This window comes from Mustelus asterias, chromosome 17 (genome assembly GCF_964213995.1).
Source record: "Mustelus asterias chromosome 17, sMusAst1.hap1.1, whole genome shotgun sequence".
Taxonomy (NCBI): domain Eukaryota; kingdom Metazoa; phylum Chordata; class Chondrichthyes; order Carcharhiniformes; family Triakidae; genus Mustelus; species Mustelus asterias.
Genome location: NC_135817.1, coordinates 74,546,143 through 74,571,632, shown reverse-complemented (window position 1 = coordinate 74,571,632; position 25,490 = coordinate 74,546,143). Strand labels below are relative to the sequence as shown.

The following is a 25,490-nucleotide window of genomic DNA, read 5'->3' as shown; positions in this document are numbered from 1 at the left end:
TCCAGTTAGCTGGGAGATGAGGCTATGAGGATGAATGTAATGAGCAACCAATGTGGGGAAGGGGCAGTTGGAGGCAAGAAATCATGATAAAATCTCCAGGAACACGTCCAACCAAAGTTGGCAACATTTAAAGTAAAGTTTATTAATCAGTCACAAGTAAGGCTTACATTAACACTGCAATGAAGTTACTGTGAAATTCCCGTCGGCGCTGCAGTCCAACGCCTGTTCAGGTCAATGCACCTAACCACGAATTTCAGACTGGAAGGAAACCGGAGCGCACGGAGGAAACCCACGCAGACACGGGGAGAATGTGCAAACTCCACACAGACAGTGACCCAAGCCGGGAATCGAACCCGGGTCGCTGACGCTGTGAAGCAGCAGTGCTAACCACTGTGCTACCGTGCCGCCCAACCTTGCCTCACATTGCTCACCAATCAAGTTCAGTACAAACCCAATATTAAAATACATGTGGAGTCTAGGCCCTTATGTATCCTTCACTTCTCTGCCCTTTTCTTTCATCATCTTCAGGTCAATGCATGCCTCTTGCTGGTACTGCTGCTCCTCATCCTTCAGCTGCAATGGTAAATCTAGCAGAACAAACATGACAAAAGTAATATTGAATGCAAAACACAGACTCTTGCACCTTCTGACATTTTTTAAAAACTGTCACTGGAAGTAAAATAGACCAAAAAGGCCCAGAAGTATACTAGTGGCCCAAAATAACTTATCAGAGACTTCAATATAGTGGAGGTAAGGAATGCTTTAAATAGTGCTTCTGCCACCTTTTTCTTGACTGTTTCTGTCTATTTGCTGGATGGGTGGGCTTGAAATTTAGTGAATCCAGTGCTGGCACAGATCAGTTTCACAAAAGGATCTTAACTTATGAATTAGTGATGTAATGCTTTTTTAAAGCAAGCATCTGGGACAACTAATATAAGGCTGAACCAATTAGCACATTTCACATTTCCAGCTAATATCAGGTGCACAATTTTCACATTAGTTAAAGGGATGTTGACATTGCTTGCTAGGCCAGCATTTATTGACCATCATCAATTCCCCTTGAGAAGGTTTGATGAGCTGCCTCTTGAACCACTGCAGTCCATGTGGTGTAGGAGCACCCACAGTACTGTTGGAAAGGGAGTTCCAGAATTTTTGACCCAGTTACAGTGAAGGAACGGTGATTTGGTTCCAGAATGGTGTGTGGCTTGGAGTGGAACTTGCAGGTGGTGGTGCCCCATGCATCTTGTCCTTCTGGGTGATAGAGATCACAGGTTTTGGAGCAGATTTAGTGCTTTGCTGAAATATATCTTGTAGATGATGCACAGTGCTGCTATTGTGCGTCGCTGGTGGAGAGAGTTTTAGGTAGTGGATGGGCTGCCAATCAAGCAGGCTGCTTTGTCTTGAATGGTGTCGAGCTTCTTGGGTGTTGGAGGTGCGCTCATCCATGCAAGTGGAGAGTATTCCATCACACTCCTGACTTGTGCCTTGTAGATGGTGGACAGGCATTGGGGAGTCAATGGGTGAGTTGCTCTCAGCTTCTGACATGCTCTTGTAATCACAGTATTTACATGACTGCTTCAGTTCAGTTTCTGGTCAATGGTAATGTTGATAGTGGAAGATTCAGTGATGGTTATGCCATTGAATGTCAAGGAATGATGGTTAGATTCTTTCTTGTTGGAGATTGGCACAGTAAGTAGTCTCACAACACCAGGTTAAAGTCCAACAGGTTTATTTGGTAGCACGAGCTTTCAGAGCACTGCCCCTTCATCAGGTGAGTGTCACCTGATGAAGGGGCAGTGCTCCGAAAGTTTGTGAAACCAAATAAACCTGTTGGACTTTAACCTGGTGTTGTGAGACTAGTTACTGTGCCTACCCCAGTCCAATGCTGGCAACTCCACATCATTGTTGGAGATTGACATTGTTTCACACTTGCGCTGTTAAGCGGCAAGTAACATTCCTGCCACACAAGTCTGAATATTGTCCAGGCCTTTCTGCAAATGGACATGGACTCCTTTAGGAGTTGTGAATGGTGCTGAGCATTGTACAATCATCTGTGAATCGTAATATGGAGGGAAGGTCATTGATGAAACAGCCAAAGATGGTTGGACCTAGGACACTACCCTGATAAATTCCAGGAGATATGACCCAGGACTGAGATGAGGGGCCTTCAATCATCTTCGTTTGAGTTAAATATGATTCCAACCAGCGCAGAGTTTTTCTCTTGCTTCCCATTGACATCAATTTTGTTAGGGTTGCTTGATGCCACGCTTGGTCAAATGCTGCCTTGATGCCAGGGGCAGTTACTCTTACCTCACTACTTGAGTTCAGCTCTTCTGTCCATGTTTGGACCCAGGTTGAATTGAGATTGGTTTAGCACCTGTTGCAAGCTTGTAAACAAAAGAAAGGACATTTAATTCTGCCCCCAAAGTTGCTTTCCTAAGCAGAATCAAGCAATGTATTTCTATAACATTGAGTTCCGTTTGGCAACAGCAACCTATATTTAAATTATGTCTTTAAAACAATGAAAAGTTCCGAGGCACTTTTGAGATGCCTTATATTACAAAGTATAACACTGAGATACATGAGATATTAGGATCAACTATTTGGTCAGAGGTAGGTTTTAAGTTGTGATTTAAAGGAAGGAAGTATGATGGAGAGATGGAAAGGTGTAGGGAGGGAGTTCCAGAGGTTGCGGTCTCGGCAACTTAAACAATGTTAGAGCAATTATGATTTGGAATCCAAAAAAGGCCGGCATTAGAGGAGCACAAATATCTGAGAGGTTTGGTTTTTTTGGGGGGGGGGGATGGGGGCGTGTGGAGATGACTGAGATGGGACGAGGCCATGGAGCGATTTGAAAATAAAGATGAGTATTTTTAAGTCAAGATGTTTCTTGACCAGGGGCCAATATAGATCAGCGAGCACAGAAATGATGGTGGATCAGGACGTGCTGAGTTAAGACACAGGTAGCAGAGTTTTGAATTACCTCAAGTTTGAGGAGGGTAGTAGAGACCTACCAAGCATAATCATGGACCGATCTAATGGAAGTCCATGGTTGCCAACATCATCTTGGGGCATGTTACATGAAAGAGGAGGAGGTGAGACCAACCAGGAATGTGTTGGAATAGTGAAGTCACGAGATAACAGGCAAAATACATAACTACCTTTTTAAGTGTTAGCCATACTGATTCAAATGATAATATCTTTTTGTGTGAAATTACAGTGAGATCACAATGTTGAAATTTTAAAAATTAACCTTGCAGTTACAGTTTCCATCTGTTGGCATAAGAGCTTATTGATATAGTAAGTATAGACAATAGAGTGTATGATCATACCCAAAAGAGGACATTCTGCTTTTTTTTCAATAATCTGACCTGTCAATAAATCCCTTAATGCCAATTTGTTTGACTGCTATCACAACAATTTAAAATATGCTGGTTTGCCACTGAAAAGAGAGAGTTGTTATCTGTCATGGCTGCCCTATTATGATTTGATTTAATATTGTCATGTATTGTGATACAGTGAAAAGCATTGTTTCTTGCACGCTATACAGACAAAACATTCCTTCTCCCCTATGTACTCTATGAATGGTGAGGATGCAGAATATAATGTTGCAGTTATAAATAGGGCATAGAGAAAGATCAGCTTAATATATGGTGGGTGCATTCAAAAGGCTGATGGCAGCAGGGAAGAAGCTGTTCTTGAGTCGGTTGGTATGTATTCTCAGACTTTTGTATCTTTTTCCCGGTGGACGACGGTGGAAGAGGGTATGTCTGGGGTGCATGGGGTGCTTGATTATGCTGGCTGCTTCATCAAGGCAGTGGGAAATGTAGACAGAAAATTGGATAGGAGGCTCCTGATGGAGGTTATTTCGGGATCAGCATATGAAATGGGCTACTATGTTTAATTATAGGGAAGTAGTTTCCAAAAATTCTGGCTTTTACTTCAAAAGAAATGAGAAATTAGAACAGAGAAAATTACAGCACAGGAACAGGCCCTTCGGCCCTCCAAGCCTGCACCGACCATGCTGCCTGGCTGAACTAAAACCCCCAACTCTTCCTGGGATTACACCCCTCTATTCCCATCCTATTCATGTATTTGTCAAGATGCCCCTTTAAAAGTCACTATTGTATCCGCTTCCACTACCTCCCCCGGCAGCTAGTTCCAGGCATCCACCACCCTCTGCGTAAAATAAAAACTTGCCTCGTACATCTCCTTTTTAAACCTTAAACTTATGCCCCCTAGTAATTGACTCTTACACCCTGGGAAAAAGCTTCTGACTATCCACTCTGTCCATGCCCCTCATAATCTTGTAGACTTCTATCAACCTCCGTCGTTCCAGTGAGAACAAACCAAGTTTCTTCAACCTCTCCTCATAGCTAATGCCCTCCATACCAGGCAACATCCTCGTAAATCTTTTCTGTACCCTCTCCAAAGCCTCCACATCCTTCTGGTAGTGAGGCGACCAAAATTGAACACTATTCCAAGTGCCGCCTAACTAAGGTTCTATAAAGCTGCAACATGACTTGCCAATTTTTAAACTCATGTTCTGGCCAATGAAGGCAAGCATGCTGTATGCCTTCTTGACTACCTTCTCCACCTGCGTTAACACTTTCAGTGACCTGTGTACCTGTATACCCAGATCCCTCTGCCTATCAATACTCTTAAGGGTTCTGCCATTTACTGTATATTTCCTATCTGAATTAGACCTCCCAAAATGCATTACCTCATATTTGTCCAAATTAAACTTCATCTGTCATCTCTCCACCCAAGTCTCCAACTGATCTATATCCTGCTGTATCATCTGACGGTCCTCATCACTATCTGCAAATCCACCAACTTTTGTGTCGTCTGCAAACTTACTAATCAAACCAGTTAAGTTTTCCTCCAAATCATTTATTTATTTATATTTATATATATTGATAGATCGGTGATAGATTATTTGAGTAGCAGCCATATGTTCTTGAAATCAGACATTACAACCCCACTTTATCAGAGAAGTGTTTATATAAAAAGCTTGTTCAAAAACTCTTCTGAAGGCTCTTGGTTCTTTACATTTTTTGTTTTATTGGTTTTGTAAACCTGTTTCGCAGTGCCTTTTAATGTCACCTCTGTTCTTGCCTTTTGCCTTGGATTACTCTATATCCTTTTCCATAGCTATCCGAATGAACACAGTCCCCAAAATGCCCTTTACTGACACCTGATCAACTTGACCCACCTAATTTTTTAAAACTAGATACAGCATTGCCTCCTTCCCCATTGGACTGGAAAGATACTGATGCAGATAATTTCCCTGAACATGCTCAGAATTCTGTTCGTCCTTGTTCTTTTCTTCCCTTTACAATGTTACTGTCACTATCTATATTAGGATAATTAAAGTCTCCAAATATTTCAATATTTTTCTTGCACTTCTCTATAATTTTCTTGCAAAGTTCTCACTAGTTGGTGGCCTATAGAATACAGCCAGCAATGTGCACAAGAAATAGAAGCAGTAGTAGGCCACCAGGCCCTTCAAGCCTGTCCCGCCATTCAATATGACCTCAGCTGATCTATGCCGGCCTCAACTCCTTTTCTGTGCCATTTCCTCACAGCCCTCTATTTGTTGATCTATCAAATATTTATCCATGTCCACCTTAAATACTTCTAACGATCTAGCCTCCACCACCTTTTGAGACAGAGGGCAAAATTTTACCAGTACAATCCCACCTGAGGCCAACGGCGAATGCTGTTCTCTGAGCCTTGCCTGCCCCCGGAATCGGGGCAGGTGTGCCGGTAAAATTCCAGCCAGAGAATTCCAGAGATTCGCCTCTGTTACCTCTGTTTTTTAGTTGTAACCATATGGATTCTGTTCTGACCCCTCTAGGACATCCTCTTTCTCTAGCTCTAATGTTCTCTTTAATCGATGCTGGTAGCCTTCCTCCTCCTCTTCCTTTAATATCATCCTGTATCCAGGAATATTTAGTATCCAGCCCTGCTCTTCTTTGAGCCAGGTCTCCACTGTCACCAAAGCTTCACGTTTCCAAGTGGCTATCTGTATTTGCAAAGCTCTCCTGCAACATCTCTCTCGCCACCTGTTCAGCTGCTCTGTTTCCCTATGTCTATAGTTAATTTCATCTGGAGATTACTGCCTTTGAGGTACTTCTTACTAATTTCATTTCTAGATCCTGAAACCCTGCCTATAGAAACACGTCCCTTTCTCTACTTGTGTCGTTGGTATCAATAAGGATCATGACCATTAGCTGTTCACCCTCCCTCTTACCCTCCACTGCTTGGAGTTCTCTGCAGCCACTTAGAAAGATTCTTGACCTTGACATGAGGAAGGCTATAGCCACAGAAATACATGTCTGCTCCTTACTAATGACTCCATGATCTATATTGCTTTTCTCATCTTTCCAGTTTGCCAAGGGAGTCTCTGCCCCTTTCTTTAACTTTAGTGAACAGTAGAACAAAGAAAAGTACAGCACAGGAACAGGCCCTTCGGCCCTCCAAGCCTGCGCCAATCATGATGCCTGTCTAAACTAAAACTGTATGCACTTATGGAGTCCGTATCCTTCCATTCCCATCCTATTCATGTATTTATCTAGTTGCCCCTTAAATGCCGCTATCATACCTGCTCCCACCATCTCCCCAGGCAGCGCGTTCCAGACATTCACCGCCCTCTGTAAAATGCTTGCCTCTCACATTCCCTCTAAACTTTTCCTCACACACCTTAAACCTATATACCCTAGTACTTGACTTTTCTACCCTAGTACTTGACTTTTCTACCCAAGGAAAGAACATCTGGCTATCACTTTGTCCATGCCACTCATTATCTTGTAAACCTCTGTCAGGTCACCCCTCCATCTCCATCGTCGTTCCGGTGAGAACAAACCGAGTTTATCCAACTGCTCCTCATAGCTAATATCCTCCAGACCAGGCAACATCCTGGTAAATGTCTTCTGTACCCTCTCCAAAGCATCCACGTCCTTCTGGTAGTGTGACAACCAGAACTGTTCACACTATTCTAAATGAGGCCTAACTAAGGTTCTGTACAGCTGTAGCATGACCTGCCAATTTTCATACTCAGTGTCCCGACCAATGAAGGCAAGCATGCCGTATGCTTTCTTTACTACCTTATCCACCTGCGTTGCCGCGTTCAGTGATCAGTGATTATGTACACCCAGATCTCTCTGCCTGACAATGCTCCTAAAGGTTCTATCATTTACTGTATAATTCCAACTTGCATTGAACCTTCCAAAATGCATTATCTCACACTTGTCCGGATTAAACTCCATCTGCCATTTCTCCGCCCAAGAACCCAACCGGTCTATATCTTGCTGTATCCTCTGATAATCCTCTTCACTATCTGCAGCTCCACCAATTTTTGTGTTCATCTGCGAACTTGCTAATCAGACCAGCTGCGTTTTCCTCCAAAACATTTATATTTACTGCAAACAACAAAGGTCCCAGAACTGATCCCTGTGGAACACTGTTGGCCACAGCCTTTCATTCAGAAAAGCACCCCTCTACTGCTACCCTCTGTCTTCTATGGACAAGCCAGTTCTGTATCCATCTTACCAGCTCTCCTCTGATCCCGTGTGACTTCACCTTTCGCACCAGCCTACCATGAGGTACCTTGTCAAAGGTTTTACTGAAGCCCATGTATACAACATCCACTGCCTTTCCCTCATCTATCATCTTTGTCACTTCCTCGCAAAACTCGATCAAGTTAGTGAGGCACAACCTCCCCTCCACAAAACCATGCTGTCTACCACTAAAGTCCATTTGTTTCCAAATATGAGTAAATCCTGTCCCTCAGAATCTATTCCAATAATTTCTCTACCACCGACATAAGGCTCACCGGCCTATAATTTCCTGGATTATCCTTGTTGCCCTTCTTCAATGGAACAACATTGGCTATCCTCCAGTCCTCTGGAACTTCACCTGTAGCCAGTGAGGATACAAAGATTTCTGTCAAGGCCCCAGCAATTTCAGCCCTTGCCTCCCTCCGTATTCGAGGATAGATCCCATCAAGCCCTGAGGGCTTATCTATTTTAATGCTTTTTAAGACGCCCAATACCACCACCTTTTTGATATTGACATGACCCAGAATATCTACACCCCTGCCCTCAGCTTCTCATTCGTCAAGTCCCTTTCTTTGGTGAGTTCTGAGGCAAAGTATTCATTCAGTATCTTGTTCATTTCCTCTGGTTCCATGCATAGATTCCTTTCACTATCCTTGAGTGGACCAACCCTTTCCCTGGCTACCCCTTGCTCTTTACATACGTATAAAATGCCTTAGGATTTTCCTTAATCCTGCTGGCCAAGGACATTTCATGACCCCTTTTAGCCCTCCTAACTATTCTCTAAGTTCCTTCCTACGTTCTTTATATTCTTCAAGGGCTTCATATGTCCTAAGCCTTTTAGACCTTATGAATGCTTTTTCTTGACAAGGCTCACAATATCCCTCATTATCCTGGGTTCCCAATACTTGCCACACTTATTCTTCATCCTCACAGATACATGCTGGTCCTGAACTCCAATCAACTGACATTTGAAAGACTCCCACATGTCAGATGTTGATTTACCCTCAAACAGCCTCTCCCAATCTACACACTCCAGATCCTGCCTAATGTTGTTGTAGTTATTCTCCCCCCAATTTAACACCTTTTCCCAAGGACCAATCTTGTCCTTATCCACAATCACCTTACAAGTTGGGGAAAAAGGTAGATTCATGTTAAACAAAGATGCTTTGTTCAACGAAGTACCTTATTCAGTTTCCAGTTCATTTTGTCCTGTTGTAGGTAAGAAAACCTCTGACACTATTAGTAGATCAAAATGCAGTGTTTATTTTCACAATTGTGGGAGAAGTGAAGTTCCTAACAGTGGACCCCCAGCCTTCTCATCAAACACAAGTAAGAACAGAGTTTATATATGTCCCGGGCCCCGCCCTCATTACATTGCAATTCTCTAAGATGTCTGTCATTGTTCATGGTGAGATTCTTGTTGTATTAGCAGTATCTTCCTCTGCGTAGTTTGTTCGATCTCCAAGGCCACGATTGTTCGTCATTTATATCCTTGAAACAACATCACAGGTTTTGCACAAACAAGTTAACTAATCTACATGCAGGTTTGTATAATACTTTATATCAGGATAAGATGAATAACGTATGATGAATATATATATATATGAATCTATGGTGATTCAAAGACAGAAGGCATACATGCCAACTCCATCGTGTTAAACAAAGGTACATAAAAATGGAGACTGTTTAGCTTATTTTGAGCTGGGTTAATCGCATTTCTTGATAACAAATGGAGACAGAGGAATAGCTGTTCCTTTTATCTGGCACAGACATGAAAAACACTGAACTCTGACAAAAACATGGACTCTGCAGTGTTCTAAACAAAATCACAGAGTTCGGGTCTTACTGCTTAAGTGTGACAAGGGTCATTAACCCATTCCCGACTGCAGTCCCATTGATTTCAGGCTTCCTGGGACTTCTCTTTCCTTCCCTAGTTTATTAACTATCTGTTTTGTTAACTTCTGGGACTTGCTTTCTTGCCATTAACCCAGTGTCAAGGGACCTTGTGGTACGGTGGTTGTGTCCCTACTGCTGGACCAGAAGCTCTTGGTTCAAGTCCAGTGCCAAAACTTAATGGCCACAGGATTGTTTAATGGGTTGATAATCAGCTTGGGAATCCTTCTAACACTTCCTCCCACTATTCTACAGGGTAAAAAAAACTGTGTGGGCATGAAGATGCACTTAAAAAAAAACACCATTATCTTATCTCTCTACTTGTGACAGTTTCTGAGAGAGCTGTTTCCTTCCTGCAACCTGGCTCCAACTGCTGCTGGGCCCAGCTTAAAATCAAACTCAAAAATTATTTCTAACCTAAATTGGCTCCTGGTTGCTGATCAGCAGCCTTGTCTTTCTTTGTTTGTTTTCACGCCATAAACACTCTAATCACAATGCAGGCATAATTTGAAATTAAACCCAAACTCCCACACATACAAGCACCTTTGTTTAACATGAATCTAACTGAAGTTTTAACCCTTTCTTGCACAGAAACTCACCTAAATCTGTACCTTGTTTCTAATATCCAAATTATGCATGTAGATTACGTAAGACTGCCTTTGTTTCCTGAGAAAAGTGTCCACTTTTTCTGTGGCCACCTCTTTTAAGACCTGAGGGTGAGTGAACACCATCAGGTCCAGAGGATTTGTTAGCTTTTAGTCCTAATAATGTTCCTTGTAAGCTTTCCTAGTGATAGTAAATGTTTTAAGTTCTGTCCTACCTTTCGCCCGATCTTCAACTACTACATGTTTTTATTGTTTTCTATCATGAAGACTGATCCAAAATGCTTAAGTCTTTGACAATTTTTTGTTTCCTTTTATTAATTTCCCAGTTTCATGCTCCAAAGCTTCTTTTAGTTACTCTCTTCCTTTTTATTTACTTGTAGAGGTTCATTATTTTTATACTTCTTGCTAGTTTACTGTCATTATCTATTTTCTCCCTCTTTATTTTTTAGTCATCCTTTTGCTCATTTCCAAAATTTTCCACAACTAATGTTCGCAACATTGTATGCCTTTTTCAATTTGATACCATACTTAACTACTTTAGCTGTGAATGGGTCATCCTGTGAGCTTTATTCTTTTTCAGTGCAATATTTCTGTGTTGAGAATAATGAAATACTCCCTTAAATACCTGCCACTTAGATTAAAAGAAAAGACAGTATCTATTTTTCCAGATTACTTTAGTCAGCTTCTGTCTTCATATTATGTTTGTTTTTATTCAGTTAGGTCATTCGTTTAAGACTTTTTTAAAAATCCCCAAATGAATGTGAAATGCTAGCATTTTATACTCGTCCCAGGGGTCTCTATACTAGGAGATGAATATTTAACCCTATCTCATGCATTTTTCTTCTTGATTTTCAGAGCTACAAATTTCAAGCCCTGGCTTGTAAATTCTCTGTACTCACTTCAGAGCAATTATGTCCTTCCTATAATGTGATTACCAGAACTGTACACTAAATTCTAGCGGCCGAAGCATGGTTTAATACAGTTCCAGCATTACACCCTTGCTTTTATATTCAATATCTCGTCCAACAAAGGAAAACATTCCATAAGCTTTCTTTACTACCTTCTCTATCTGTGGACATGCACTCCAAAGTCTTTCATTTCCTCAACCCCTCTCAATATCCTCCCATTTATTACACATTCCCTTATTTTATTTTCCCTCCCCAAATGCATTACCTCAAACATTTCCAGATTGATTTCCATTTGTCTCTCTTCTAGTCACTCAACCAAACCATTAATATCATTCTGGAGTTGTGTCATCATGACATTAATTAAATATCTGGTAATTGAATGAACAGCCAACCCATGAAAACATGGAATGTACATGCAAAATAGGAGCAGAAGTAGGCCATTTGACCCCTCAAACCTGCTCTGTAATTCAATAAGATCATGGCTGATCTGTTTGTGTTGAGTTCCACATTCCCCATCTATCCCTGATGACCTTGGATTCTTGTTGCGCAAAGGGAATCAATTGACCTCTACCCTAAAGATATTCAGTGATTCCCACTTTCACTGCCTTCTGAGGCTCAGTTCTAAAGTTGTACAACCCATTAAGAGAAAATAATTCTCCTCACTTCTGTCCTATAAGGGCGATCCCTAATTTTAAAACAGCACTTCCTAATTCTGGACTCGCCCACAACAGGAAACATCCTTTCAATGTCCATCTTGTCGCTACCATTCAGGATCTTTTATACTTTAATCAAGTCACCCCTCACTCATAAACTCCAGTGGAAACAAGACCAACCTTCCCAACCTATCCCCATAAGAGACCTGCTTATTCCAGGTATCAATCTAATAACCTCTGAACTGCCTCCAATGCGTTTACATCCTTCCTTAAATAAGGAGACCAGAACATCATAATGGGGTCCATTACATTGATTGGTGCTGATCAATAGGATGATTTAGGTCAGGTAACCTGCTACCATAATGACAGTGGACAGCGCTACATGTGACTGCTGAGTTCTGGGTGACAGATAGATAAGCAGGCCACCTATAAAGTGTCAGCACCTTGTGGTGAATGAGTGCCTGGATGACAGTAGTGGAGCCTTGATTTCACTTAGTCCCTTGAGGGTAAACACATCCTTGAATTAAGCAATGACAGCCACAGTTGACAAACTGTGACTGGGTGAAGTAGTGCTTCATAATTCTCAGTTGAGACCTGCATGTGAAAGCATATAGCTAAGGCCATTCTAAATTCAAAATGTTGGTGTCATATAAACATAGATACATAAAAAATAGCAGAAAAATTCAGCCCTTTAAGCCCAATTCATTATGATCATAGTTGATCATCAAACTCAACCTGTTCCACCTTCCCCCGTATCATTTGATCCCCTTTGCCCCAACAGCTATATCTAATTCATTCTTGGAAACATGCATGTTTCGGCTTCAACTGTTTTCTATGGTAGTGAATTGCACAGGCTTACCACTCTGTGTGAAGAAATGTCTCCTCATCTCAGTCCTAAAGTTCTGGACCCCCCCCCCCCCCCCCACCACCACCATGAGAACATTCTTCCTTCATCTACCCTGTCTAGTCCTGTTAGAAATTTATAGGTTTCTATGAGATTCCTCCTCCTTCTTCTGAGCTCCAGCGAATATGACTCTAACCGACTCGATCTCTCCTTGTAGGTTGGCCCTGCCATCCCAAGAATCAATCTGGTAAAATTTTGCTACACTCCTTCTATAGCAAGAACGTCCTTTCTCAGATAAGGAAACCAAAACTGCACACAATGTTCTAGGTGTGGCCTCACTAAGGTCCTGTATAATTGCAGCAAGACACCCTTACTCCTGTACTTAAATCTTCTCGCAATGAAGGCCAATATATTATTTGCTTTCTTTACTCTTGTTGCACCTGCATGATTACCTTCAGCAACTGGTGTATGAGGATAGCCAGTTTCATTGCACATTCCACTTTCTTAATCTATAACCATTCAGATAATCTGCCTTCCAGATTTTGCTACCAAAGTAGATAATCTCACATTTATCCACATTATACTTTACCTGCCATATATTTGGCCACACATTGTTTGTTCCAATCACACTGAAGCATCTCTGTACCCTTTTCACAGCTCACCCTCCCACCCAGCTTGTTTCATCTGCAAATTTGGAGATATTGCATTTAGTTCCTTCATCTAAATCATTAATGTACATTGTGAACAGCTGGGGTCATAGTACAGATGCCTGCGATACCCGCTAGTCACTGCCTACCATTCGGAAAAAGACGTGTTTATTCCTACTCTGTTTCCTTTCTGCCAGTAAGAAGTTTAACAACACCAGGTTAAAGTCCAACAGGTTTATTTGGTAGCAAAAGCCACACAAGCTTTCGGAGCTCCAAGCCCCTTCTTCAGGTGAGTGGGAATTCTGTTCACAAACAGGGCATATAAAGACACAGACTCAATTTACATGAATAATGTTGGAATGTGAATACTTACAGCTAATCAAGTCTTTAAGAAACAAACAACGTGAGTGGAGAGAGCATCAAGACAGGCTAAAAAGATGTGTATTGTCTCCAGACAAGACAGCCAGTGAAACTCTGCAGGTCCAGGCAAACTGTGGGGGTTACAAATAGTGTGACATGAACCCAATATCCCGGTTGAGGCCGTCCTCGTGTGTGCGGAGCTTGGCTATCAGTTCCTGCTCAGCGACTCTGCGCCTCGTGTGTCGTGAAGGCCGCCTTGGAGAACGTTCTCCAAGGCGGCCTTCACGACACACGACGGCGCAGAGTCGCTGAGCAGGAACTGATAGCCAAGCTCCGCACACACGAGGACGGCCTCAACCGGGATATTGGGTTCATGTCACACTATTTGTAACCCCCACAGTTTGCCTGGACCTGCAGAGTTTCACTGGCTGTCTTGTCTGGAGACAATACACATCTTTTTAGCCTGTCTTGATGCTCTCTCCACTCACGTTGTTTGTTTCTTAAAGACTTGATTAGCTGTAAGTATTCGCATTCCAACCATTATTCATGTAAATTGAGTCTGTGTCTTTATATGCCCTGTTTGTGAACAGAATTCCCACTCACCTGAAGAAGGGGCTTGGAGCTCCGAAAGCTTGTGTGGCTTTTGCTACCAAATAAACCTGTTGGACTTTAACCTGGTGTTGTTAAACTTCTTACTGTGTTTACCCCAGTCCAACGCGGCATCTCCACATCCTTTCTGCCAACCAGTTTTCTATGTTTCAATACACTACCCGCAATCCCATGTGCTTTAATTTTGCGCGCTAATCTCTTATGTCGTTCAATGATTTAACACTACTGCATTACATATTGCAATTTCCTTGAGTGCATTTTGTAAAGAAAACTGGTTCTAGAATTAATTTATTGATCTGGCAAATCAGAAAATGACAATACTGCAGGTCTGAGGTGCAGCTGTTTAGATTCTTCGCGTTGTTTGAAGGCCATGTCAGTGTGTGACTCCTATTAAAATAAAATTATTTTTAGATTTTTTAGGCAATATGTAAATAGTTCTCGAAAGAAAAAGTACTGTTCAACTTTATTCGTTCAATTCTTGAGGAATGATCTATTTAAATTATGTGTATAATATGACTCGGACGTAAAGACAAATCACCAATGTAACAGTCCTTTCTGGTTCAAACATATCAAGTAAGTCAGCACTTTTCAAGCAAAGAAAGCTTTGCTGGCTTGTTCATGTGAACAGGATGGAAGATGGCCACATCCCCAAGAATACCCTATTGGTGAGATGGCCTATGCCAAGACACTAGCAGGGTACCCAGAGCTCCGATTCAAGAACACTGTCAAAAGAAACATGAAAACCCTCAATATCAACCATGACAAGTGGGAAACTCTAGGAGATGATTGATGCAAATGGCAACAGCAGCAGTGGGCAAGAATTCGCCACCACAACATATGGTTTCAGAAGTGGCAAAGCAGATACCAGCCCTGCAAATAAGACATCAGCAAAAATCATCCTGCAACATTGGCAAGAAACAACTTCCTTGTTCGACTTGTGGCAGATTTGCATTTCCACCATGTGCTTTTTAAGCCATCAAAAGAAGTGCAGCAGATGATCTCACCTGATATCACAAAAGTTGAGGTTGCATTTCCATCATCTATTGCAGATGGAAGGATACCGGTGACCAATCCTGAATATAGCTGGTATTTTATTTCACAGGGGAGGAAACCTAGACTTTCTGAAGTTAAGTGTAAAACTGTCTAAGGTTAATAGTATTTCACCTTTGCTCAGTTAGTATATGTATTTCTATATAAACAAATCCAAGTTTGTGGTGCTGTCTCCAATCTGAATTTTGATGATGTCATAGTAAGTTGAACATTTTTCTTGCTCTAACTTCAAACTGATTTCCCTTTATCTTTCACACATAAAAGAATCCTACAGAATGCTGCCAATCCTTCCCATATACAGTATATAGTCTCCGGAAGTTTTCCAATTTATATTTTAGAGCCTTGTTTCATTCATACCTTAGCATAGCAATTGATCTGATTTGTCTAATTTGAAATAAATGAGCTGTTTTTGACAATATTACTGCAAACTGCTCTCCATACAGACCGTAACTTTTAAAAAGACACTTAAACTTCCATAGCTGAAAGAATGATGCAAGATTTCACATTTTAAGATGTTTACTGTAACCACTTGGAAGTAAGTGGACGTATTAGTGAGAGGCAACATGGTTTTGTGAAGGGGAGGTCGTGTCTCACTAACTTGATCGAATTTTTCGAGGAAGTGACGAAGATGATTGATGAGGGTAGGGCAGTGGATGTTGTCTACATGGACTTCAGTAAGGCCTTTGACAAGGTCCCTCATGGCAGACTGGTGCAGAAGGTGAAGTCGCATGGGATCAGAGGTGAACTGGCAAGGTGGATACAAAATTGGCTCGATCAAAGAAGACAGAGGGTAGCAGTGGAAGGGTGCATTTCTGAATGGAGGGCCGTGACAAGTGGTGTTCCTCAGGGATCAGTGCTGGCACCTTTGCTGTTTGTAATATATATATATAAATGATTTGGGGGAAAATGTAACTGATCAATTTTCGGACGACACAAAGGTTGGTGGATTTGTGGATAGCGATGAGAACCATCAGAGGATACAGCAGAATATAGGTCGGTTGGAGACTTGGGCGGGGAGTGGCAGATGGAGTGTAATCTGGACAAATGTGAGGTAATGCATTTTGGAAGATCTAATACAGATAGGAAATATACAGTAAATGGCAGAACCCTTAAGGCAGAGGGATCTGGGTGTACAGGTACACAGGTCACAAAGTGGCAACGCAGGTGGAGAAAGTAGTCAAGGAGGCATACGGCATGCTTGCCTTCATCGGCTGGGGCATTGAGTTTAAAAATTGGCGAGTCATGTTGCAGCTTTATAGAACCTTAGTTAGGCCGCACTTGGAATATAATGTTCAATTCTGGTCGCCACACTACCAGAAGGATGTGGAAGCTTTGGAGAGGGTACAGAAAAGATTTACCAGGATGTTGTCTGCTATGGAGGGCATTAGCTATGACGAGAGGTTGGAGAAACTTGGTTTGTTCTCACTGGAACGACGGAGGTTGAGGGGTGACCTGATAGAAGTCTACAAGGTTATGAGGGGCATGGACAGAGTGGATAGTCAGAAGCTTTTTCCCCAGGGTGGAAGAGTCAATTACAAGGGGGCATAGGTTTAAGGTGCGAGGGGCAAGGTTTAAAAGAGATGTACGAGACAGATTTTTTACACAGAAGGTGGTGGGTACCTGGAATTCGCTGCCGGGGGAGGTAGTGGAAGCGGATACGGTAGTGGCTTTTAAGGGGCGTCTTGACAATTACATGAATAGGCTGGGAATAGAGGGATATGGTCCCCGGAAGGGTAGGGGGTTTTAGTTCAGTTGGGCAGCATGGTCAGTGCAGGCTTGGAGGGCCGAAGGGCCTGTTCCTGTGCTGTAATTTTCTTTGTTCTTAAAAGGCTAAAAGCTCTGTTGGCTAAATGCTTTCTTTGTAGGCAACTTATTCTGTAGACCACAGAACATAATTCTCCCTTTTACTTTTGATGCAACTGAAAAAACAAACATAAAGGGATACTTTACACTGTATTGTCCACTTTATTAAGTAGACATTCAATTCTCCTGAAATCTGTTCAAAATAACTCTTAGCTTGCTCACTTATTACACTGGGGGCAAACAAGATACCTAGAAATAATTTCAAGGCAGAAATCTAAACATGCAATGTCAAATTATACTTATGTTTATATAATGTTTTCCATAACCACGATGTCCGAAAACACTTTGCAACCAACAAAATACTTTTTGAAGTATAGCCCCTATTGTGACATAGGAAACATGGAGGTCAATTTGTGTACAACAAACTCCCATAAAACAGCAACATGATATTGATCTGATGTGATTTTTGCGAGATTAATTGAGGAATGAATACTGACCAGGACACTGGGGATAACTCCCCTGCTCTGTGATTAAAAAAAATTCTAATTCTTTCATGGGATGTGAGCATCAGTAGGAAGGCCACCGTTTATTGCTCATCCCTAAATGCCCTTGAGTTGGTGGTGGTGAGCAGCCGCCTTCAACTGCTACAGCCCACCTATTAGGAAGAGGATTCCAGATTCCAAATATCGGCGATATTGAAGGAATGACAAGTCAGATTGATGTGTGGCTTGGAGAGGAACTGTTCTCATGTCTGTTTTCCCTTTTCTTCCAGATGGTAAAGGTCACAAATTTGAAAGGTGCTGTTGAAGGAGCCTTTAAGGGTGACTTTAATCCGCCTGTAGATTGGGGAAATCAAATTAGCAACAATACTGTGGTAGATGTATTCCTCGAGTGTGTACAAGATGGTTTTCCAGACCAGCCTATTGAAGAACCAACTAGACAACATGCTATCCTAGATTTGGTATTCTGCAATGAGAAGGGGTTAATTAATTAATCTTTTTGTGTGGGGTTCTTTTAGGGAACAAGTTTTAAAGTTTATTTATTAGTGTCACAAGTAGGCTTAAATTAACACTGCAACAAAGTTACTGTGAACAATGACCATAACATGATAGAATCCTTCATTAGAATTGAAAATGAAAAAGTTTGATCTAAAACTAGGGTCCTAAATCTAAATAAAGGAACCTCTGAAGGTATGAGGCATGATTGGCTAAAATTGATTGGAGTACTTCATTTAAAGACGTGATGGTGGATAGGCAATGGCTAATATTTAAGGAATGAATTTGTGCATTGTAACAGTTACATAAACAAAAGATAGAAAAGCAGTCCAAAAGCAGTCCAGGCTTACAAAAACAAGTTTTTACTGGGATAATACCATAACTGAGAGGCCACATCTATTAGGGGTGACCTAATAGAGGCCCTTAATATTGCAAATGGATTTGATAGGATAGCTTTAGTGAACATGTTTCCATTTACTGGGAAAAGCTAGAACTAGGAGCCATAAATGTAAGAAATTCATTCATAAATCTAACTAAATTCATGAGGAACATATTTTCCAAAGAGTGGTTAGAATGTGGAACTCACTACTATTAACCATAGTTGAGGCAACTAGCCTTAATGCATTTAAGGGAAAGAAAGCTGGCTATATATATATATCAAAGAAACTTGCTGGGGTTAGAGGCAGAATGTGGAGGCTCATTTGGCGCATAAGCATGGACTGGTCATTTAAATAGCCTGTTTTTGTGCTGTTAAGTACCAGGCAAACTTTGTTTACTTTTTGAAATTTGACAGATTTAAATAAGCCTGATTTTAACTACGGTTTTGAATGAGTGCAAATCTCGCAATTATGTTTCATGCCACAAGAATGGACGTTTGTACATTTAGTAATATGTATTATTTTGTCAAAGATGTTCAGAAGGTCAGTTTTTAACACTTCTATTGTTTCAATCCCTTATTTTACAGACGGTGCGTCATGGCTTCCCCTGTCAACCGACTGCCTTAGCTTTTGATCCAGTGCAAAAAATCTTGGCTATTGGCTGCCGCACAGGAGCACTACGAATGTATCCTTTTTTGAACTGCAAGAAGGTTTGTAGCAGTGGATACTTGCATCTTCCTAGATACTGTTTATTACTTCTGCATTGATTCTGTGATGTTTGCAGTGCAGTCATGGATAAGATGCAGCCTCATCTCTCATTATGGTAAGTGTGTTTACCTGTAGCTTGTTCAATATTTAAATGTTATTCAAATGAGTCTCGACTGGCAGTATTATACTGCTGTGTTATATTGGAAAGCCATGACACAATTCAATTTGGATCAGCTGCAGATGGGAGGAGGGCATTTGCTTCCTTTTATTCTATTTCCCTTGCTGCTATTGTGGTTTACATTCAACTTGCACACATGATACAGTACAAAAAGAAACAGCTCAGTTCTCTCCCAGCAAACCTGCCTGTAATGTTTTTACAAATTTTATCAGCTGATGGTTTGATAGTTGAAATTATTGTCTATGTATTGTTTTCAATTTCCATATCATTCTGGTGTTGCTTTGTCTGCAGTTTGTTACATGCTTCCCCAGCTGTTTTAAGATTGAAAACCCTTTGCAGCTTTCAGAATGAGATCCACAGATTCTTTGATGCAAATGTTTCTCACATATTTGCACCCGATTAAAATGAAGCAATTTTATTAAAATTGAGTAATTATTTGAAGATTTTTTTAAATAAAAGAAGCTGTAATTATATCTAGTACAAGCTTTTGTTTTATTCAATGGATATGTATTGGGTAGGTTCTCTCAATTCACGTGTTCTTAATATGCTTGATTTTTATTAAAACTTTCATGTCAAACAATGTTACACTTCTAAGCCCCTGCTTGGTTGGCTCAGGGCAAGACTTTGCCCCCATCTGGGAGGATGTTCAGTCTCTGAGACCTGCCAACTAATCTGATGGCCAGCTGCTCCCTGGTCTTGCTATGGAAAGGAAAGAACAACACTGCAGAATGAAAATACTTAACCTGTTTCTCGTGGTGAAATAAGAAAACAGGCTTAATAAATAGATTTAGCCTTTGTATGTGAGGACCAAATTAAATACAATTGAAGGAGAAAAACTGCTTAGTTGTAGAATTGTATGATTACCTTTTTAAAATGAAAGCGCTACATTTTGTAAGATTTATTGGAGGATTTCTTTGTTTTCTCCCTTATTCTTTTTTTATCATTATCAGGCTTGCACCTTGATGTGCAGTTTGTATTCGAGCTTTAACCAATGCAGATTTTGTCTTAACCCTAATGGATATGTCAGAATGTTTTGAGAGGACTTGACTTTGAATCCTGTTGCTTTCTGTAGAAAATATAAAATAAGTTAATGAAAGATCAGGAGAACCATTTTCCTTTCCCATCAGAAATATTGATCAATGACGAGGTTTATGACAAATAATGGTTTGAAATTTGATGTAGAGGCGACCAAGACAAAGCAGTTCAATGGTCACAATTTAATTGCAAATAACAGATAATTACTTAATTCAAGAGTTCTGTTCAACAGGCCACCCCATTAAAACTGCTCATTCTAGAATTTATCCCTTGAATGAGGTGGAATAAATAACTCATAGGTAGCACAGTATTCAGAAATTCCTACTTGCAAATGGAATTACTTTCGTATTTAGTGTGTGGTGCAATATAAATAATTGAAAAGGTACTTTATTCATGTAATGACAGAAAATTCTGGAAATATGCAACTAGTTAGGCAGCATCTGTGCAAAAAGAATGGTAGGTTTAATGGACTTTGTTAACTCACCCCATAATGGGTGGGGAAGGACCAGAGTTGGATGGAAAATTGTCAAATCACAGATGATGACTGAAAGTCTTTGGAACTCTATGGTGGAAGCAGAATCTTTGAATATTTTGAGCATTTTAAGGCAGAGGTGGTACAGTGGTTAGCACTGGCCTCACAGCACCAGGGACCTGGGTTCATTTCCTGGCCTTGGGTGACTGTGTGGAGTCTGCATGTTCTCCCCGTATCTGCACGGGTTTCCTCCAGGTGCTCTGGTTTCCTCCCACAGTCTGAAAGACATGCTGCTTAGGTGCATTGGCCATGCTAAATTCTCCCTCTATGTACCTGAGCAGGTGCCGGAGTGTGGCGACTAGAGGATTTTCACAGTAACTTCATTGCAGTATTAATGTACGCCCACTTGTGACACTAATAAAATTTAATATTCTTGATAAGCAAGTGGGTGATAGTAATCTCAAATCTTCATCTTTAACCCCGATAACTTATCAGACCAGTTACGATCTTAATAAATGGCGGAGCAAGTTTGGAGGGGCTGAATGTCCTGCATCTGTCTCTTGATCATATGTTCATATGTTAAACAAGTTTGGTGATAATTCTTGTTGAGAGACTTATTTGTACAGTTGGAGTAGTTCACAAGGGGAACATCATGATGCACCCTGCCATGGTAGCTTTGATTAGTCTTCAGGCAGCGTTAGGCAGTGATATCTCCCACAAACCCAACCACCCTGGTTCCCTGCTCTTTGACCAACTGCAGCTCCATCCACAGCATGCCCTTGTTACTAATATTACTGATTATCTTCTGTGTTTATTATTATTAGCGTATGCAGTAATCACCAAGCCAGGGAATAACTTCTGTAAGTAGCTAAATGGAGCTCTTTGAACCCTATGCTGAATTTTGTCACATCATGGGCGCAATCTTTCTAGCCCTCTACTCTGGTCGATTGGGTTAGTGGGCCATGAAGATAGCATGCAAGGATGTCGTGTTGGGCGCAAACTGGTCTCGCGCCAAAGGCCATCTTCCCGGCCCTGTTTTGTCGACTAATTTTAAATATTAATGACTTCATTTAAATCCTACTGGCAGGGCTGACATGGCCATTTCCAGGCTCCCGGATGTTTCTACCCTTGTCGGTGAGAGGCCTCGTCACCAGGACCACTCATGGTCCCATCCAACGGGGAATCAGACATGATGGCCACACCAGGGGGAAACAGGGGCCATTGAAGCCCTCAGGTGGTTGAGGGCATAGCTTGGCAGTGCCCACCTGGAATCCTCACTGCCCACTGGGCACCATAATTGTGCCAGGGGCAGTGCCAAAAGGATTGGGTTTGATTGGGGGTAGTGCCATGACGAGGGACAGGAAGGTGGTGGGGGAGGGAGGTGTGGGGGGGCGTGTCGGCAAGAAGGGTGATCGGCAATGGTGTGGGGTCAGGCAGGGGAGGAGCGATTTGGCAAAGGGAGGGAGGGTGAGGGCGGGGGGGGTGTGGTGATCGGCAAAGAGGGTGCTGTGTAAAAGGTGGTTCGTGCATGGGGTCGTGACAGAGGACCGAGGAGGGTCTCTATGCCAGCGACCCATGTTGCAATGGGGGAGGGGGGGGGGTGTCCATGGGGGTTTGGGGTGCCTGCACAATGGCGCACTGAACAGTCCTCAACTGGCACCCTGGCAAGCCTAGGTTCCGTCCCTCTTTACTGGCATGAAACACCCAACTGCCAAAAAAATTGACAGTGTGTCAAACGTGCCCAACAAAGTGCAGAGAGTGCAACAGTCTAGTTTTCAGACTTTTTTGACACTTAGCATTTTTTTGGCTAGATCATGTCCTATATCTGTACTGGATAAAGTCCTATCGAACACAAAGATTGTTGTCATTGTTGGAGGCCAATCTTCTCAGTTCCAGAACGTGGCTGCACAATTTCATATACCCAGCCACCTTTACCTGCCTTATCAGCAACATTCCCTCCATCAAGGGTTAGAGTGGAAACTTTCCTGATGATTTCACAGCTTTCATTGGCATTTGTAGGCATTACCATCGTTAAATCTTCCACTGTCAACATCCTGGGGTTACCATTGACTAGAAATTGAAGTAGAGCAACCAAATAAATACTGTGGCTATAAAAGCAAGTCCGAAGGTGGGAATTCTGTGGGGAATAACTCGCCTCCCGACTCTCCAAAACCTGTCCACCATCTACAGACACCAGTCAGGAGTGTGATAGAAAACACTCCATTTGCTTGGATGTATATAGCTACAACAAAACTCAGAAACCTGGTGCTATCCAGGACAAAGCAGCCCACTTAATTGGCACGTGTTTACCACCCTTAAACATTCACTCCTTCCACCGCAGCTGCACAGTAATGGCAGCAGTACATTACCATACATAAGATACACTGCAACAACTCTGGCTTCTTCAACAGCCTTTTCCAAACCTGAGACCACCTAGAAGAACAAGGGCAGCAGATGCTGAGAACACCACCACCTGAAAATTCCCCACTCTATATCACTGTCCTGGGTCAAAATCCTTTTTTAACACCACTGTGAGTGTACCTACAGGAGATGCCCGCCATCACTTTGTGGGTGGGCAATAAATGAAGGCCTTGCCAGAAATGTCCACATAAAATGAACAATTAGTAATACATTTCAGATACACTTATGTGCATAACCTCAGTGAGCTACAGTTTTTCTTCATCTTTACCTCGCATTCCTACATTGTGCAATCCCTATAGCTTCAGAAGAGACAGTGACAGGCTGCTCCATTTCTTGCTCTGCCTTCTGAGGTGCTTGAAGGCAACAGCTTCTGGTATTGGAGCCCATGATAACATTGCCAAAGGCTGCTCCACCTGTACTCACATAGGACCAGTCTCAGATAGTGGGAGGATTTTTGCAAGTATATAAAAGGAGAAAAGTAGCTAATGTTCTGTTCTTGGAGGCAGAGACAGGTGAAATTATCATGGGGAGTGAGTAAATGGTGGAGACATTGGAAAAATAAAGACAGAGAAAGACACAAATGAAGGGCAACCAAGAGTGAGTAACTTGAGATAATCAGCTGAGAAGAGCAGAATATTTCTTGAAAAGTTGTGAAACTTGCAAATGTTGTGTTTAGAGTGAACACAGAAAATTAGCATGCAGGTACACCAAGCAATTAGGAAAGCAAATGGCAGATTGGTCTTTATTGCAAGGAGATTGCGGTACGAGACTAAGGCTGTCTTCGTTGTGCATGGTTTTAGTGAAATCATGTTTGGAGTACTCTGCAGTTTTGGTCTTCAAATTTAATGAAGGATATGCTTACAGATAGGGCAATGAAAAGGACAGCACAGGAACAGACCCTTCGACCCTCCAAGCCTGTGCCGATCATGATGCCCTAACTAAACTAAAGAAAAACTGCCCGCCCTTGGTCTGTATCCCTCCATTCCCTCCCTAATTCATGTACCAATCCAGATGCTGCTTAAATGTTCCTATTGTGCCTGCTTCCACCACTTCCTCTAGCACCATGTTCCAGGCACCCACCACCCTCTGCGTAGAAAAACTTCCCCCACACATCTCCCTTAAACTTTCTCCCTCTCAGCTTGAACCTGTGCCTCCTTGTAATTGACACTTCCACCCCAGGAAAAAGCCTCTGACTATCCACCTTGTCTATGCCTTTCATAATTTTGTACACTTCTATCAGGTCTCCCCTCAGCCCCTCAGCATTCCAATGAAAACAATCCTAGTTTATTCAACCTCTCATAGTCAAGACTCTCGAGACCAGGCAACAGCTTGGTGAACCTTCTTTGCACTCTCTCCAAGGCTTCCACGTCCTTCTGGTAGTGTGGTGTCTAGAACTGCACGCAATACTCCAAATGCGGCCTAAGGTTGAAGCTAGAGGTTGTGGGTTTGGAAGATGCTATCAAAAGAGCCTTTATAAGTTGCTGTAGTGCATTTTGTAGATGATGCCCAATGCTAGTGTGATGATGGTGGTGGAGTAAATGTTATAAGGTGATGGATGGGATGTTGATCAAGCGGCAGCTTTGTCCTGGATGATGCTGTACTTTTTGAGTGTTTATGGGAGCTATATTCATTAAGGCAAGTGGAGAGTATTTCACGACTCCTCTTCCACCCCTTTAAGGTTGGGAAGTAAAAAGGCAAGTTGTTTGCTGCAGGATTTCTAGCCTCTGTCCTGCTCTTAGTCTTATTATTTCAATGGCTGGTCTAGTTAAGCTTCTGGTCATTGATAACGCCTAGGATATTGATGATGGGGGATTGTTGTTAAACATCAAGGGAAGATGTTTGGGTTCTCTTTTATTAGAAATGGTCATTGCCTGACACTTGTGTGGCATGAATGTTACTTGCCATTTATCAGCCTAAATCTGACAATGATTGTGTCTCGGACATTATCCTGAGGAACTCCTGCAGTGATGCCCTGCGGCTGAGATGATTAGTTTCCAACAATCACAAACATACTGCTGGGTATGATTCCAACCAGTGGAGAGATTTCCTCTTGATACCCTTGACTTCAAATTTTTCTAAAGCCATATGTGATCCAAATGCTGCTTTGCTGTCAAGGACAGTCACTCACATTGAAATTAATTGCTGGAATTCAGCTTTTTTTTTTCCATATTTGGACCAAGACTTGAATCATGTATTCTGTACTCTGAGTGGGAGGACTTTGATGTCCATCATCAAGAGTGGTTTGGTGCTATCATCACAGACCGCCTAGTCGGGCCCTAAAAAACATAGCTGCTAGACTGGATTTGTGACAGCTGTTGAGGGAACCAACAAGAGAGAAAAACATACATGACCTCATCCTCACCAACCTGC

General features: G+C 41.9%; 1 protein-coding gene across 2 annotated transcripts in view; it reads left to right on the top strand.

Annotated features, from left to right (window-relative positions):
• stxbp5l (syntaxin binding protein 5L) overlaps window positions 1-25,490 on the top strand; it is a 437,021-nt gene that overhangs the window by 14,845 nt on the left and 396,686 nt on the right. For both annotated transcript variants that reach the window (XM_078232988.1, XM_078232987.1), the window contains exon 3: window positions 18,894-18,991. In XM_078232988.1, the coding sequence (XP_078089114.1) occupies window positions 18,894-18,991 (98 nt within the window). The remainder of the gene's footprint in view (window positions 1-18,893; window positions 18,992-25,490) is intronic.